Here is a 12,671-nt window from a genome sequence, read left to right as displayed (position 1 = left end):
GTTTTGATGTGATTTTTTTTAATGTAAAGAATTTTTAAACTCTTGTGGATCCTGAATATATGTCCAACTATGACTACTGGTATGTAGAACATCTCTTGGGGTTCTGTACTTCTCTCTAGTTCTTTATGCATTTTCAGAATATTCTGCCATTATTTAAAGGCTTTGAGATAATATTTCACTGTTATGCAGATGACACCAAAATATATTTGTATTTTATGTCTGATTCTGGTATGCAGGTTTGCTTTGCTTTTTAAGTTGATCTACTGAAATTCAATATTTGACAGCAACAGATGGTCATTGTCTTTAATATAGTTCAGGTCATTCTGCTGTTAATTTGGTCCAAAGCACTAGTGTAAAGTACCTTGGGCCTGCTTTTCTAGAAAACTTTGATATTTTAGACTGAACTTTTACTCTATACAACTACAATATTTTGTTTTGAGTTTTCAATAACAGAGCCTGGATAGAGCATTTGTTTTCTATAAATGGCGTAAAAACTTGTTCATGCTTTAAGTACAAATGTGCTGACTGTTTTTTATTTATAAAGTACTGTATGTTGGCCTTCTTCTTGTTTCTGTACGTATTTTCTCCAGTGTGTCCAGAATGCAGCTATTAGGTTTCTTGTGTGAGTCAAATTTGCTTCTCATATTACCCCTGTGCCAGAATCCCTATATTATGTCCTTGCTCGGCAATGAGTTAGTTTTAAATTTCTAAGAAGTCCTGCATATGTTAGAACAATTTTGTCTGAGTTTCTTGCTCCCTGCCTCAGTCAGGAGTGGGTGAAGTAGGTTCTGAAAGGGAGGAGAGAGAACACATAATTTTGGTGATTGTCACTAAGTGGGGTTTGGTGTTTTTGCATCAAATGGACAAAGTGTTAAAAAAAATAACTTGGTGTTCCCTGCTTTCACACCATTGTTTATTCTACTGTACATCTTGGTTTCTCTTTTCCTCCAACTTTTTGAGGGTCTCTTGCTCGGTCTAAATTTTCCACATCTAATAAATATATAAATATATGTGTGTGTGTGTGTCTTAAATTAAAGATTTATCTTCTTTGATCTCTCCTTTTCTTTGAGTCGGAGACTTATCTGATGTAGTCTCTGTATGTGTTATAAGGAGCTTGGCGTTTCATTGAAGAGTCCTATGAGGTACCAGTCCTCATCTCTCCTGTTTCCATTCAGATTTGTTTGACTAGAGTAAGTCTACTGCAAGCTCCTGAGCCAAAAATGAGTGTTCCCACTAAATGGGTTGTGGAAGGTGGCCACTTGATGATTTTTGCACACTTTGAACAAATACTTCTGGCTAAATATTTGGTCTTTTGTAGTTGCTGCCCGGTTTAATAGGGTTCCTTTCTGGCACCTTCCAAGCTACTTTCATGTAGAGCAGGAGTGGGCAAACTTTTTGGCCTGAGGGCAGCATCTGGGTATGGAAATTGTATGGTGGGCCATGAATGCTCATGAAATTGGGGGTTGGGGTGTGGCAGGGGGGTTGAGGTGGGGGGGGTGAGGGCTCCGGCTGGAGGTACAGGCTCTGGTATGGGGCCAGGGATGAAGGGTTTGGGGTGCAGGAGGTAGCTGCGGGCTGGAGATGGAACAGAGGGGTTCAGAGTATGGGAGTGGTCTCCAGGCTGTGAGTCAGGGTATTGGGGTGTGGGAGGGGGTACGAGCTCTGGGCTGGGGGTGCAGGTTCTAGGGTAGAGCCAGAAATGAGGGGTTCAGGGTATGGAAGGGGTTCCAGACTGGGGCAGGGGGTGAGTCGTGGGAGGAGGTTGGGGTGCAGACTCTAGGTAGCACTTACCTAAAGCAGCTCCTGGAAGCAGCAGCACGTCCCCCTTCTGGCTCTTACGCAGAGGCGCAGTGCCAGCCAGGCCGCTCTGCACAGTGTCCCATCCACAGGCACCACCCCTGCAGCTCCCATTGGCCACAGTTCCTGGCCAATGGGAGCTGCAGGGCCTGCGGACGGGGCAGCGCGCAGAGCCGCGTGGCTGCCCCTGTGTGTAGGAGCTGGAGGGGGACGTGTCGCTGCTTCCAGAAGCCACATGGAGCCACAGCACGCGCGGAGTGGGGCAAGCCCCAGACCCCACTCCCTGGCTAGAGCCCAGAGCAGGGCAAGCCCCTGACCCTGCTCCCCAGCGGGAGCTCGAAGGTCGGATTAAAAGGTCTGACAGGCTGGATGCAGCCCGCGGGCCATAGTTTGCCCACCCCTGATTTAGAGTGTACCTGCTTCTCCTTCCCGTGCATCTTTTCCTTTAGTTGATAGGATCACTACTTGGATCCTATCAGTCTAGACAAGTGGATCACAGAATGTAAAGTTACAATGATATTGCATTGATCCAATTATTCCAGAGTCTTAGCTTTTTATAAGAAAACATACAGCAGGTGTCCTTGCAAGAGACCTCTGTTTAAAGGAGCTGCTGTAATTAAAGCCTGTAGCTCTTTGTTACTATGGAAACGTAGCACACCACAAATATGAAATGCAAGTTTCCGTAGTGTTGACTCTTCCATAATCTGCATTCACCAGATTTAGGTGATCCTTCATTTGTTACCCAGTAAAACTGCCTTCCTGCTGAAGTAGCTAAAAGTACTTTTCCTAGAGATGTGACTTATTTAAAAACCTTAAAACTGAATTCCTGAAGCATAAAAACAAAAGCATTGTCTGCAGTATGTTCCTGAAATTTTCTGAAGTCGATGCACTGTCCAAATGCAGTCTACTATGAGCACAGATTTAATTGTAAAGTATAATTATTATATGGGCATTGTTTTTATGGAAAGTAGATACTTAGAGTAGGTGGAAAAGACAATGTAAATCGATGACAGTAGTTTGAGCCCAGCATTGTTTGGTTCTGGTATAATTCTGGCCATATACAAAACTTACCATTGGGATGTAATTTTATTTGCTTGAATACAAAAGGCCTGCTTATTCTTGTGAACTTAATATTTTAATTTTCCTGGATACGATAGGGCTGAAAGTCAGTCTGAAAATGTGCATGTTGGATAAAAAGACCTTTAACAGAAATCTGCCAGGGCTTTGGTCAGCACTTCTGCCTCTCCAGCAAAGTTATTGATTTTTGACTTACCAGACACCTTCCTGTGGCATCATAGCATTTTAATAGTTTATATCCTACAAAAAATTTGACAATGGTTAAGCTGCTGGTGTGCTGAGACCACAACCTATCATGCTGACCAATATTGTCCCATTGTTTCCTTATACTGCCCAGTCACTTTATCTGTATCCATTTGTTGTATATTTTCTTATACTTACTCTTTGGGGGCAGGGACTGTCTTTTTCTTCTGTGATTGTACTGCACCTAGCACAATGGGGTCCTGGGCCATGACTGGGGCTCCTATGCTCCATACAAATAATAATAATTAGTAATAATAAATACCCAAAGTTAGAATTGGGATAAACTTTTAGTATTTTCAGAGTAAAATCTTACAGGATTACTTTAAAATTACTTTTAAAATCTGTTTTCCTGCATATGAATATAATGAAGCCCCAGATATCTGAATCATTAATACAGACCTTATAAAGCCATCAGAGTATTGTTTCTAGTTCTGCTTCATTTACATGGGTATTTTTACTGTATATTTTCAATAATTAAAACAGAAGCTGTACCTGCTGAGTCGGCTGACAGGCAATGTAGGCAGTGGGAATTGACATGGAGCACTGCTCTTATTCTATAGCACCTATCAAGGTTCCTTCCCCACTCTGAACTCTAGGGTACAGATGTGGGGGCCTCCATGAAAACCTCCTAAGCTTACTTTTACCAGCTTAGGTTAAAACTTCCCCAAGGTACAAACTATTTTACCTTTTGCCCTTGGACTTTCGCTGCCACCACCAAACGTCTGACCAGGTTTATTATTGGGAAAAAGTCGTTTGGAAACGTCTTTCCCCCAAAAATCCTCACCAAAACCTTGCACCCCCCTTCCTGGCAAAGGTTTGATAAAAATCCTCACCAATTTGCATAGGTGACCACAGACCCAAACCCTGGGATCTTAAGAACAATGAAAAAAGCATTCAGTTTCTTACAAGAAGAATTTTAATAGAAGAAAAAGTAAAAAGAATCACCTCTGTAAAATCAGGATGGTAAATACCTTACAGGGTAATTAGATTCAAAACATAGAGAATCCCTCTAGGCAAAACCTTAAGTTACAAAAAGACACAAAGACAGGAATATCCATTCCATTCAGCACAGCTTATTTTCTCAGCCATTTAAAGAAACCCTAATCTAACGCATATCTAGCTAGATTACTTACTAAATTCTAAGACTCCATTCCTGTTCTGTCCCCGGCAAAAGCATCACACAGACAGACCCAGAAGCTTTGTTTCTCCCCCGCTCCAGCTTTGAAAGTATCTTGTCTCCTCATTGGTCATTTTGGTCAGGTGCCAGCGAGATTATCCTAGCTTCTTAACCCTTTCTTTACAGGTGAAAGGGCTTTTCCTCTGGACAGGAGGGATTTTAAAGGTGTTTACCCTTCCCTTTATATTTATGACAGCACCAGATGTTTGTCATGAAAAATATGATGAGATTAAATATGGAAGCGTTTCTGCCATCTCTAATTATCTAGTCATACTATTGCCTACTTGAAACAGCTATCAGAGTCACCAAATTAGTTACTGTATTTACTGGTAAGCATGATATTGGACTGAACATTGCACTGGGAACTAGGTGTGACAGATAATGCAATCCCATGCAATATACGTGTGGACCATATTGTCTTTAGTTTATAAATGATTTGTGTGTCACTGTGGGCCAGGTATTGTATGCAACTCTGGGCGGAGGACTACTGCAGCTTCTCTAGAAATCAAAAACAATGGCAGATGATTAAGATGAATAATTCAGGATTGTAAATATCTCCAGAGAGGTACCACACACTCAGGAGGCTCACATATACTGGTTCAAACTGGGTTTTCCAGAGACGAACAAAGAGAAAGGAGTTTTGATATCAAAAGGCTGTGTTTAAACTGACTCAGGGCCTTCTGTCCAAGGGGGGCCCCAACCCTTGCAGAAGGATTGGAAGGACTTTGGCCTACTGTAGCCCTATAAGACTAATGGTGACCTCTGGTAAGCTTTTAGTGTGCTTTGATTTTTTTTTAAATGTTTTCTCTGTAATGCTTTTACCATAAGAATAAAGGCGTTTGCCTAGAAAGAGCTGTGCAGTAATTTGTAACTGCTGGCAGTACACTGTTCACAGCCCTTGGAGATAAAGCAAAGGACAGGTGCTGGTGTAACACCGACGGACCCCGGTTGTCGGTGAGCAGGATCGAACCTGGGACGCCTGGAGCTAAATGCATGAGCCTCTACTGCATGAGATAAAAGCTATACTTCTGTTAGCTAAGGCTGTAGAGCAGACTCATTAATATCTCTCTAATTGGTCTCAGTGCCCCTAGATGGGACAGAGCACCACACGCAGGAGGTGTGTGGGTGACATTGGTCTTTAGGCAGACCAGCTTGCTGGTGGTATCACAGTGTAAGGCAGGGACGTTTGCAGCCTGTAAAGCCCCCAGTCAAAAGGGAGTGGGACAAGAGTGCCTGCCCAGAGACAGATGATGGCTGGAGACCTGATTGGGCACTCCGGGAGTGGACTCACTGAGTAGGGGGATACAGGTGTGGTTACCCTGAAACTATGACACCAGGAATTTCTAATTTTTAATCTTGGCTCTGCTGTAGTTTGGGGCAAGTGATTAAACCTCTCCCTGTTTCGTCATCTACACAATACAGGGGTGGTGCATACCTTTTGGGTGGTATGAAGGTTATTTTATATTTGTATGAAGGTTTGAAAATGTAAAATCATATGTAATTATGGAGAATAAATATAATAACAGCTACCTCGTGCTCAGCTAGCATGGTGATGGGTGCAGTACAAGAACCAGAACAGAAGAGGATTCAGAAATCTTTAAAGACTCTTATAACATATATTGTCCTTAGTCAACATATCCTGTGACCCAACATGTTGATGAATGAGGCGTTGTGATTTGTTCATGTAGTTATTATTTCATCTAGCTATCTCTTGGGCTGTGTTAGAGCAGCTATGCATCACCCTGCCAGAATAGATTTCCTCTATCTGGTTGCATTAGGATGCCCTATATTTAGGCACTGCTGGTTGAGTAAAGCCTCCATAGTAACTCCTACACCTTCCCTACCCAGAGCTGCTGGGGAAAGAGGGCATCTCTATGCCTCAGAAAGTAGAGTAGCACCTTAGGGCTGTTGGTAGCCAGCCCAATTTAGAGAAGCCCTGAGGCTGGGGGAACAGGCCAGCATAGAACAGCCCTGGAACAAGGGGGAACAGAGCTGGTTATTTTTTTACTATCAGTTTGGTTTCATAGCTTTCAATTGGATATCGTTTGATTGGTTTTATATACATGATATTTAATGAGCAAATGTCCATACCAAAATAAATTGTTATATCAGTTAGTTATATAGCAATGAAAGCTGGATCGTTTCAGTCTTGGAGAGAAGCTGATGCCATGCAGGGAGGCCACTGAGTACAGCAAAGGAGTAATGGTGGCAGTCATTGAGAGGGTACTCATTGGTCTTTCCTTTTGTTGAAAGAAAAGGTGCAGAGTAGCACATGTAACTGGAAACTCTGGGATGTGAAACTTTTAAGAGGAACTGAGAATGTAAAACAGTTAGTTTTAAAAATTTTTGTATTTTGGGATCAGGGAAAAATCTGTTGTACAGTTTTAAAAATGATAAATAATTATTAAGAACTAATCCTCCAATTTCTTAATGTGAAATTTTGAACCGGGCTAGTTTAAATTCTTCCAGGCATTCATTCAGAAATACATAGTCGTCTTTAAATTGTGAAATAATAGAGTCTGTTCTTTGTCATGCATGAAGGGGACAGTACACTAATGTGAGGGAGGGCACAGCTGTTGTTTGTACTATTAATGTTTTATAGTATTGTTCCAGAAAAAAAGGTGAAAATCATGGCATTTGAATCTAGTTCCCCCCCAGAAAAACCCGAAACAGACAACATTTCAAGCCACTTCAGGAATTTGAGATGATTGACTGAGAATTGTAGTTATATCAGTAAATCAGAACCAAAAGACCCATAAATAAGACCAATTTTAGACAAAAAAGAACTTGCTAAATATTTTTTGCACGGTTGGATATCCAGTCACAGGCAGTTGCCTAAGGGACAAGGCATTTTATTATAGCAACAAGGGTACCACCTGCGCTATTCTGCTGTCTCACAAAAATCCCAGGAGACTTATTTTCTGGTGAATTATATGTGTTGAAAGACAAAGTCAGAACACTTTTCCTTTTTTTTCCCCCCTACAGCTTTTTTTCCACTTGTTTGCAGTTTTCTTTAGCTAATACTATAATTCTAGGAGACATTTCAGCAGTTGTACATAGTCATGCTGGCTACAGGATACTGAATAATGGCTTTCACTAGCCATGGAGGGAATGGATCCTTTCAAGACTGGGAAACGGTCTGTCTGGGTCTGTCACACTACGTTTTCTAGAACATTTATTTTTTTACTGATTTTATGTGTAGAGAGCAGTCCTTAGGAAAGTCCCACACCTTCTATATTATTTTAATGACCAGTGTGGACGTAAAGTTAAGGGAATTAGATTCTGTATAGAGAGAGGCCCTAGACACAAGGTTCCTTGTCAAATTTTTTGTCAGATTTCTTGCGTAATATATTGAAGGCTGGTTTCCATGTCATCTAGTTCTGCATTCACTGTCACTAGTAACAAAAAACTGTTATCCTATTCCCTCATGAAATCCTTTGCCAAAGGTGCACATTATCTACTACAAGATAGGGCAATGAGGAGCATCAATTTCCACAGCAGTATAGAATCCTGGATTACAAATTGCTATTGAATCCTTTTTGCATCAAAGAATATCATAATCCTTGCAAAATGTGCCCTAAGTCTTGTGTTCCGCTGTGTGAGGTTAGAATGTGCAGTCTAGCAAAAAGGAAAAAAAAGTTTTTGCAATGCAGGAAAATCTTGAAGGACTAACAGCTGTTTAGAGAAATAAAAAGCCTAAAATACATTAGATTTGTTTTATAAATAAAAATGTTTATAGTCACAAAGCTACTTGGAGGCAGAAGTAATTATTATTTATTTTTTTTGTAAAGGGAGAGAAAATTGGAATAAGAATTGGTGAGGAGCCCAATCAGTATTTGTATGAACTTTAGGTCTACTGTAGAACTGAAACTTCTGTGATAGGGTGACTAGGCTGTGTAGTTCCCTGGCCATGTATATCTCATTATTTATTAATAAAGTTAACATGCTTAAGGTTTGGAAAATAAATCTCATAATAAGCAAGGACTAAATATTGACTTTGACTGACATTTGAGTATCCTAGTTAGGTGTAAATTCTTTCTATGTGAGTGTGCTATGTTTAACTTCATTAGATGTAAAAGCAAACATATTGATTGTGTGGTGTCAATAGTTATGCACAATTTATGATCAGTTTACACCATACCTTTTTCCCGGCCTTTTACTACATTTTGAATCAAATGTATAATATTGGGTAGAATTAGTTACCCTCAATGTGCAGTAATCCACTAATTAAGAACGTATAGGCACAATGTGGCATGTGAACAGTATTTTGTTAATGGGATGCCACAGACTGAGCAGCTATTGAGGTTGCTGAAGAAATTCCTTTCTTCATGTTTTAGAGTATACATTTGATTAATTGGCCTCATAACCTCAGTTCACAGTGGAATATATTTGTGTTAGTTAGTAAAACTAATTGTTTTGTTTTAATCTAAAATAATATAATATAGTATCCTTGCTGTTAACCCACAATCCTCTTGGAGGCAAAAGCTACACAATAATTGGAATTGTATTACATTACAGCTGTTACGTAGCAATAAAATGTTTCTATTGTAATACAAAATTAGTGTTATGGGTTTGTTTCATTGTAACCCTTTTATGATGGATTTCTGGAAAGAAAAATAAAATTTATATCCATTAATCTAATTGGGGCATTTTTAATAAATATTTTGATAAACTGGAACAATTTAAACTGTTCTAAACAGTATTTTCATATTGCTCATTTGTAGCACAGCGTGAATAACTTTAATTTTCTTGTATGTTGCAGAAAAATGAACTTTCATTAACGAGCATAAGAATAAGTCACCTTACTGTAAAAAATCAAGACTACACAACAAGTCTAACTGATGAAGAAACAAAACCTGCACCATATGTTGTACAATGGGTACTACAAATGATGAGATGGTTTCAGTAGAGCAGACTTCCTCCTTGAACCCTCTGTGTTTTGAATGTGGCCAGCAACATTGGACAAGGGAGAATCATTTGTACAACTATCAGAATGAAGTGGATGATGACTTGGTCTGCCATATTTGCCTTCAGCCTTTGTTGCAGCCGTTAGACACCCCTTGTGGACACACATTCTGCTACAAGTGCCTAAGGAACTTTTTGCAGGAGAAGGATTTCTGTCCATTGGATCGAAAAAGGCTCCATTTTAAACTCTGCAAAAAATCCAGTATTCTCGTTCATAAACTGTTAGATAAATTGTTTGTTTTGTGTCCCTTTTCTTCAGTATGTCAGGAGGTAATGCAACGATGTGAGCTGGAAGCACATCTCAAAAACAGGTGAGCAATGGAGGGGATTGTCTAGTACAGCTTTTTGTATTGTTAGGATAGTTTTAGTAGCAGTCTAAATTGTGTGGATTTTATACAGTAAAATTTTGTCAAATATTCAGTATAGAAGATGTTTATTGAGAAATCTGTTCCTGGAACAGGTCAGTCACTCATTGCTTAACTGTGTTTGGTTTTGTTTAATTTTATTTTATTTTTTTTTTGTGGGGTAGCAGACGCACTTATAAGGTGTTTGATTTTTTTTTTTTGCAAGTTTCATCCTGTGAGTTTTGGAGCACCGTCAGCTCCCAATGAATGGGAATAAGACACTTAGCACTTTGCAGGATTGGGTCCCATATGAGCAGACAGGGTGGATTGTGCTATATAACTTGGGAGGTGTAAATTCTGGAGTATCTTCCTTGTTTTTGCTCTGTGGTCTGTCTCCAGACCTGAAAGGAACTGAGCTGCAGTGCACTGTGCTATGATGTGGTTATAGGGCAGGGGTGCGCAAACTTTTTAGCCCGAGGGCCACCTTGGCATTACAAACTGTATGGAGGGCCGGTAGGGAAGGCTGTGCCTCCCCAAACAGCCTGACACCCGCCTCCTATTCGCCCTCTCCCACTTCCTGCCCCCCTCAGAACCGCCGACACATCCAACAGTCCTTGTCCCCTGACCGCCCCCTCCCGGGACCCCTGCCCCTAATCGCCCACTGGGACTCCACCACCTATCCAACCCCACTTGCTCCCTCTCCCTTGACTGCCCTGATCCCTATCCACACCCACGCCCCTGACTGCCCCATGGGACCTCACTCCCTATCCAACCCCCCCTGCTCCCTGTCCCCTGACTGCCCCGCCCCCAAACCTCCGCCCCATCCAACCTGCCTCCGGGACCCCCTGCCCCGTATCCAACCCCCCCCCCACCCCACCCCCTTACCATGCTGCTCAGAGCTGCAGGAGCTCACAGCTCCGCCACCCACACTGCCCAGGAGGAGCAGCGGGACAGAGCGCTGATGGTATGGCGTGCTGAGGCTGCGGGGGAGGGGGACAGCGGAGGGGGGGCTAGGGGCTAGCCTCCCAGCCGGGAGCTCAAGGGCTGGGCAGGATGGTCCCGTGGGCCGTAGTTTGCCCACCTCTGTTATAGGGTGAAGAGTAGAAATGGCTGCTATAGAGCAACTGACAGGGATTATTTCTGAGGGCTTGGTGGCTCATAAAGGATGGCGGTGTAAACCTTAAAACTCCACCAGACTGCCTGAATATATACTGTACTTGCTACCCTGGTGAAGTGATGGCCTCTGAGATTTCTTTGTAAGATATTACTCAAAGGTTTAGGGCCTTCTGCTACACAAATTAAAATAAACCTGGTTATTTTATATTTCTTTTCCCTCTTACTCCCCAATATCTTGAAATATTGAAAGGAGAGCAAGATAAAGGGAAAAAGAAATACAAACAACCAAATTAGAGGTTTCAGAGTAGCAGCCATGTTAGTCTGTATTCACAAAAAGAAAAGGAGTACTTGTGGCACCTTAGAGACTAACCAATTTATTTGAGCATAAGCTTTCGTGAGCTACAGCTCACTTCATCGCATGCATTCAGTGGAAAATACAGTGACTCACTGTATTTTCCACTGAATGCATGCGATGAAGTGAGCTGTAGCTCACGAAAGCTTATGCTCAAATAAATTGGTTAGTCTCTAAGGTGCCACAAGTACTCCTTGTCTTTTAACCAAATTAGAGAAGATGAAGTTATGTAACTTGGCCCCCCCAATGTCTGCTATATGCACAATTGAGGAAAGTACTATCTAGTAGTACAGTTGTGTTGTGTTGTCTAGGCAGTATTTCACTCTTAAATGTAAACTGTCATTTTTTTGTAATAAGAATGTTAACATTCTTTGTTTCATTGAGCGGCATTTCATTGCTTTTGTTTTCTAAACAATATTTCAGGATATTTTCAGTAAATATTTAGAGGGTTTTATTATTACTCTTATTTCATGAACTGAAATGGGGCCAAGCTGAGTCAAATTTGCATCATCGACAAAAATGTGAGCATCCCATCACATTTGGTGTGAGGAACTGAAGTATGACAGTGATAGCGAGTTAGTGTGTTGAAAAGCATTGTGAATATGTAGCCCCTAATAAGTGTCACATTTTAAAGGATTTGGTGGTCTTAAAATTAAAATAGGAGAGGAATATGGTCAAGCATTAAATGAAAAGAGGGAGGTGATGGATAAAAGTGAAATATGGAATCCATAGAATCATAGAATATCAGGGTTGGAAGGGACCTCAGGAGGTCATCTGATGCCAGAAATTTTTTTCCACCCGTAGATGTTATTTCATTCAAGCCTCTTTACACGTGCATTGCGTTTTACATTTTAAACAATGTATTACATACACTATTGAAGGCGGAGGTTTCCATAAAGTTCTATCTCTGCCTTTCTCTGGAAAAAGGTCCAATCCCCTCCCCCAGTGAAATAACTATTTTTAATTTGCATTCAGCTTTCTGTCAGCAACTTTCACTGTTTTTCTTCATTCAGGACAGGATCACATCTAACCTACATGATGGTGAAAAAAAATCTGATTTGGCTAACCGTATAACCCTAATATATTAAATCATTTTTTTAAAAAAACAGAGATGCATCCCGAACATTACATTCAAATGATATTTCACTACTGTTGCCCCCTTCCTAGCCCTCTTCCATTATTTGCCATTTCTTTCTCAATTGAGTCAAATTTAGATTGTAAGCTCCTCATGGCAGGGACTTGTCACTTTGGTGTAAAATACAATGCATACACACTTCAGCACTTTATAAAATCATTGTGTGTCTAATGCACAAGTCATATAATGAGGTCTAATTTAAACTGAATCATTATTTATTCCCATCAATCAGTCTGTAACAACATTTCAGTTGCTGTGCACCATGTATATGGAATTCCCTTTCTGTTGACTTGTGCTACTGATAACCTTCATGCATTTTATATATGTGGTAAAGTTGTTTTTCAATATAGCTTATTTGTAAACATTGGAATACCTTTATGTAAAGTACCTCTGCTGGCATAAAAGGTGCAATAAATGCATAGCTTGAATTAGATTTGATATGGATTGGTGAATCCAATAAAATAC

At 40.7% G+C, this 12,671-nt stretch overlaps 1 protein-coding gene across 2 annotated transcripts in view; it reads left to right on the top strand.

Moving 5' to 3' along the window:
- LNX2 (ligand of numb-protein X 2) overlaps positions 1-12,671 on the top strand; it is a 91,927-nt gene that overhangs the window by 43,365 nt on the left and 35,891 nt on the right. For both annotated transcript variants that reach the window (XM_084621238.1, XM_084621237.1), the window contains one exon: positions 9,057-9,570. In XM_084621238.1, coding sequence (XP_084477364.1) covers positions 9,170-9,570 — 401 coding nt within the window. In that variant the 5' untranslated portion in view covers positions 9,057-9,169. The remainder of the gene's footprint in view (positions 1-9,056; positions 9,571-12,671) is intronic.

Source organism: Lepidochelys olivacea, assembly GCF_965140295.1.
Source record: "Lepidochelys olivacea isolate rLepOli2 genome assembly, chromosome: 1".
NCBI lineage: Eukaryota > Metazoa > Chordata > Testudines > Cheloniidae > Lepidochelys > Lepidochelys olivacea.
The sequence above is the reverse complement of the archived record's forward strand: the minus strand, read 5'-3'. Positions and strand labels throughout refer to the sequence as shown.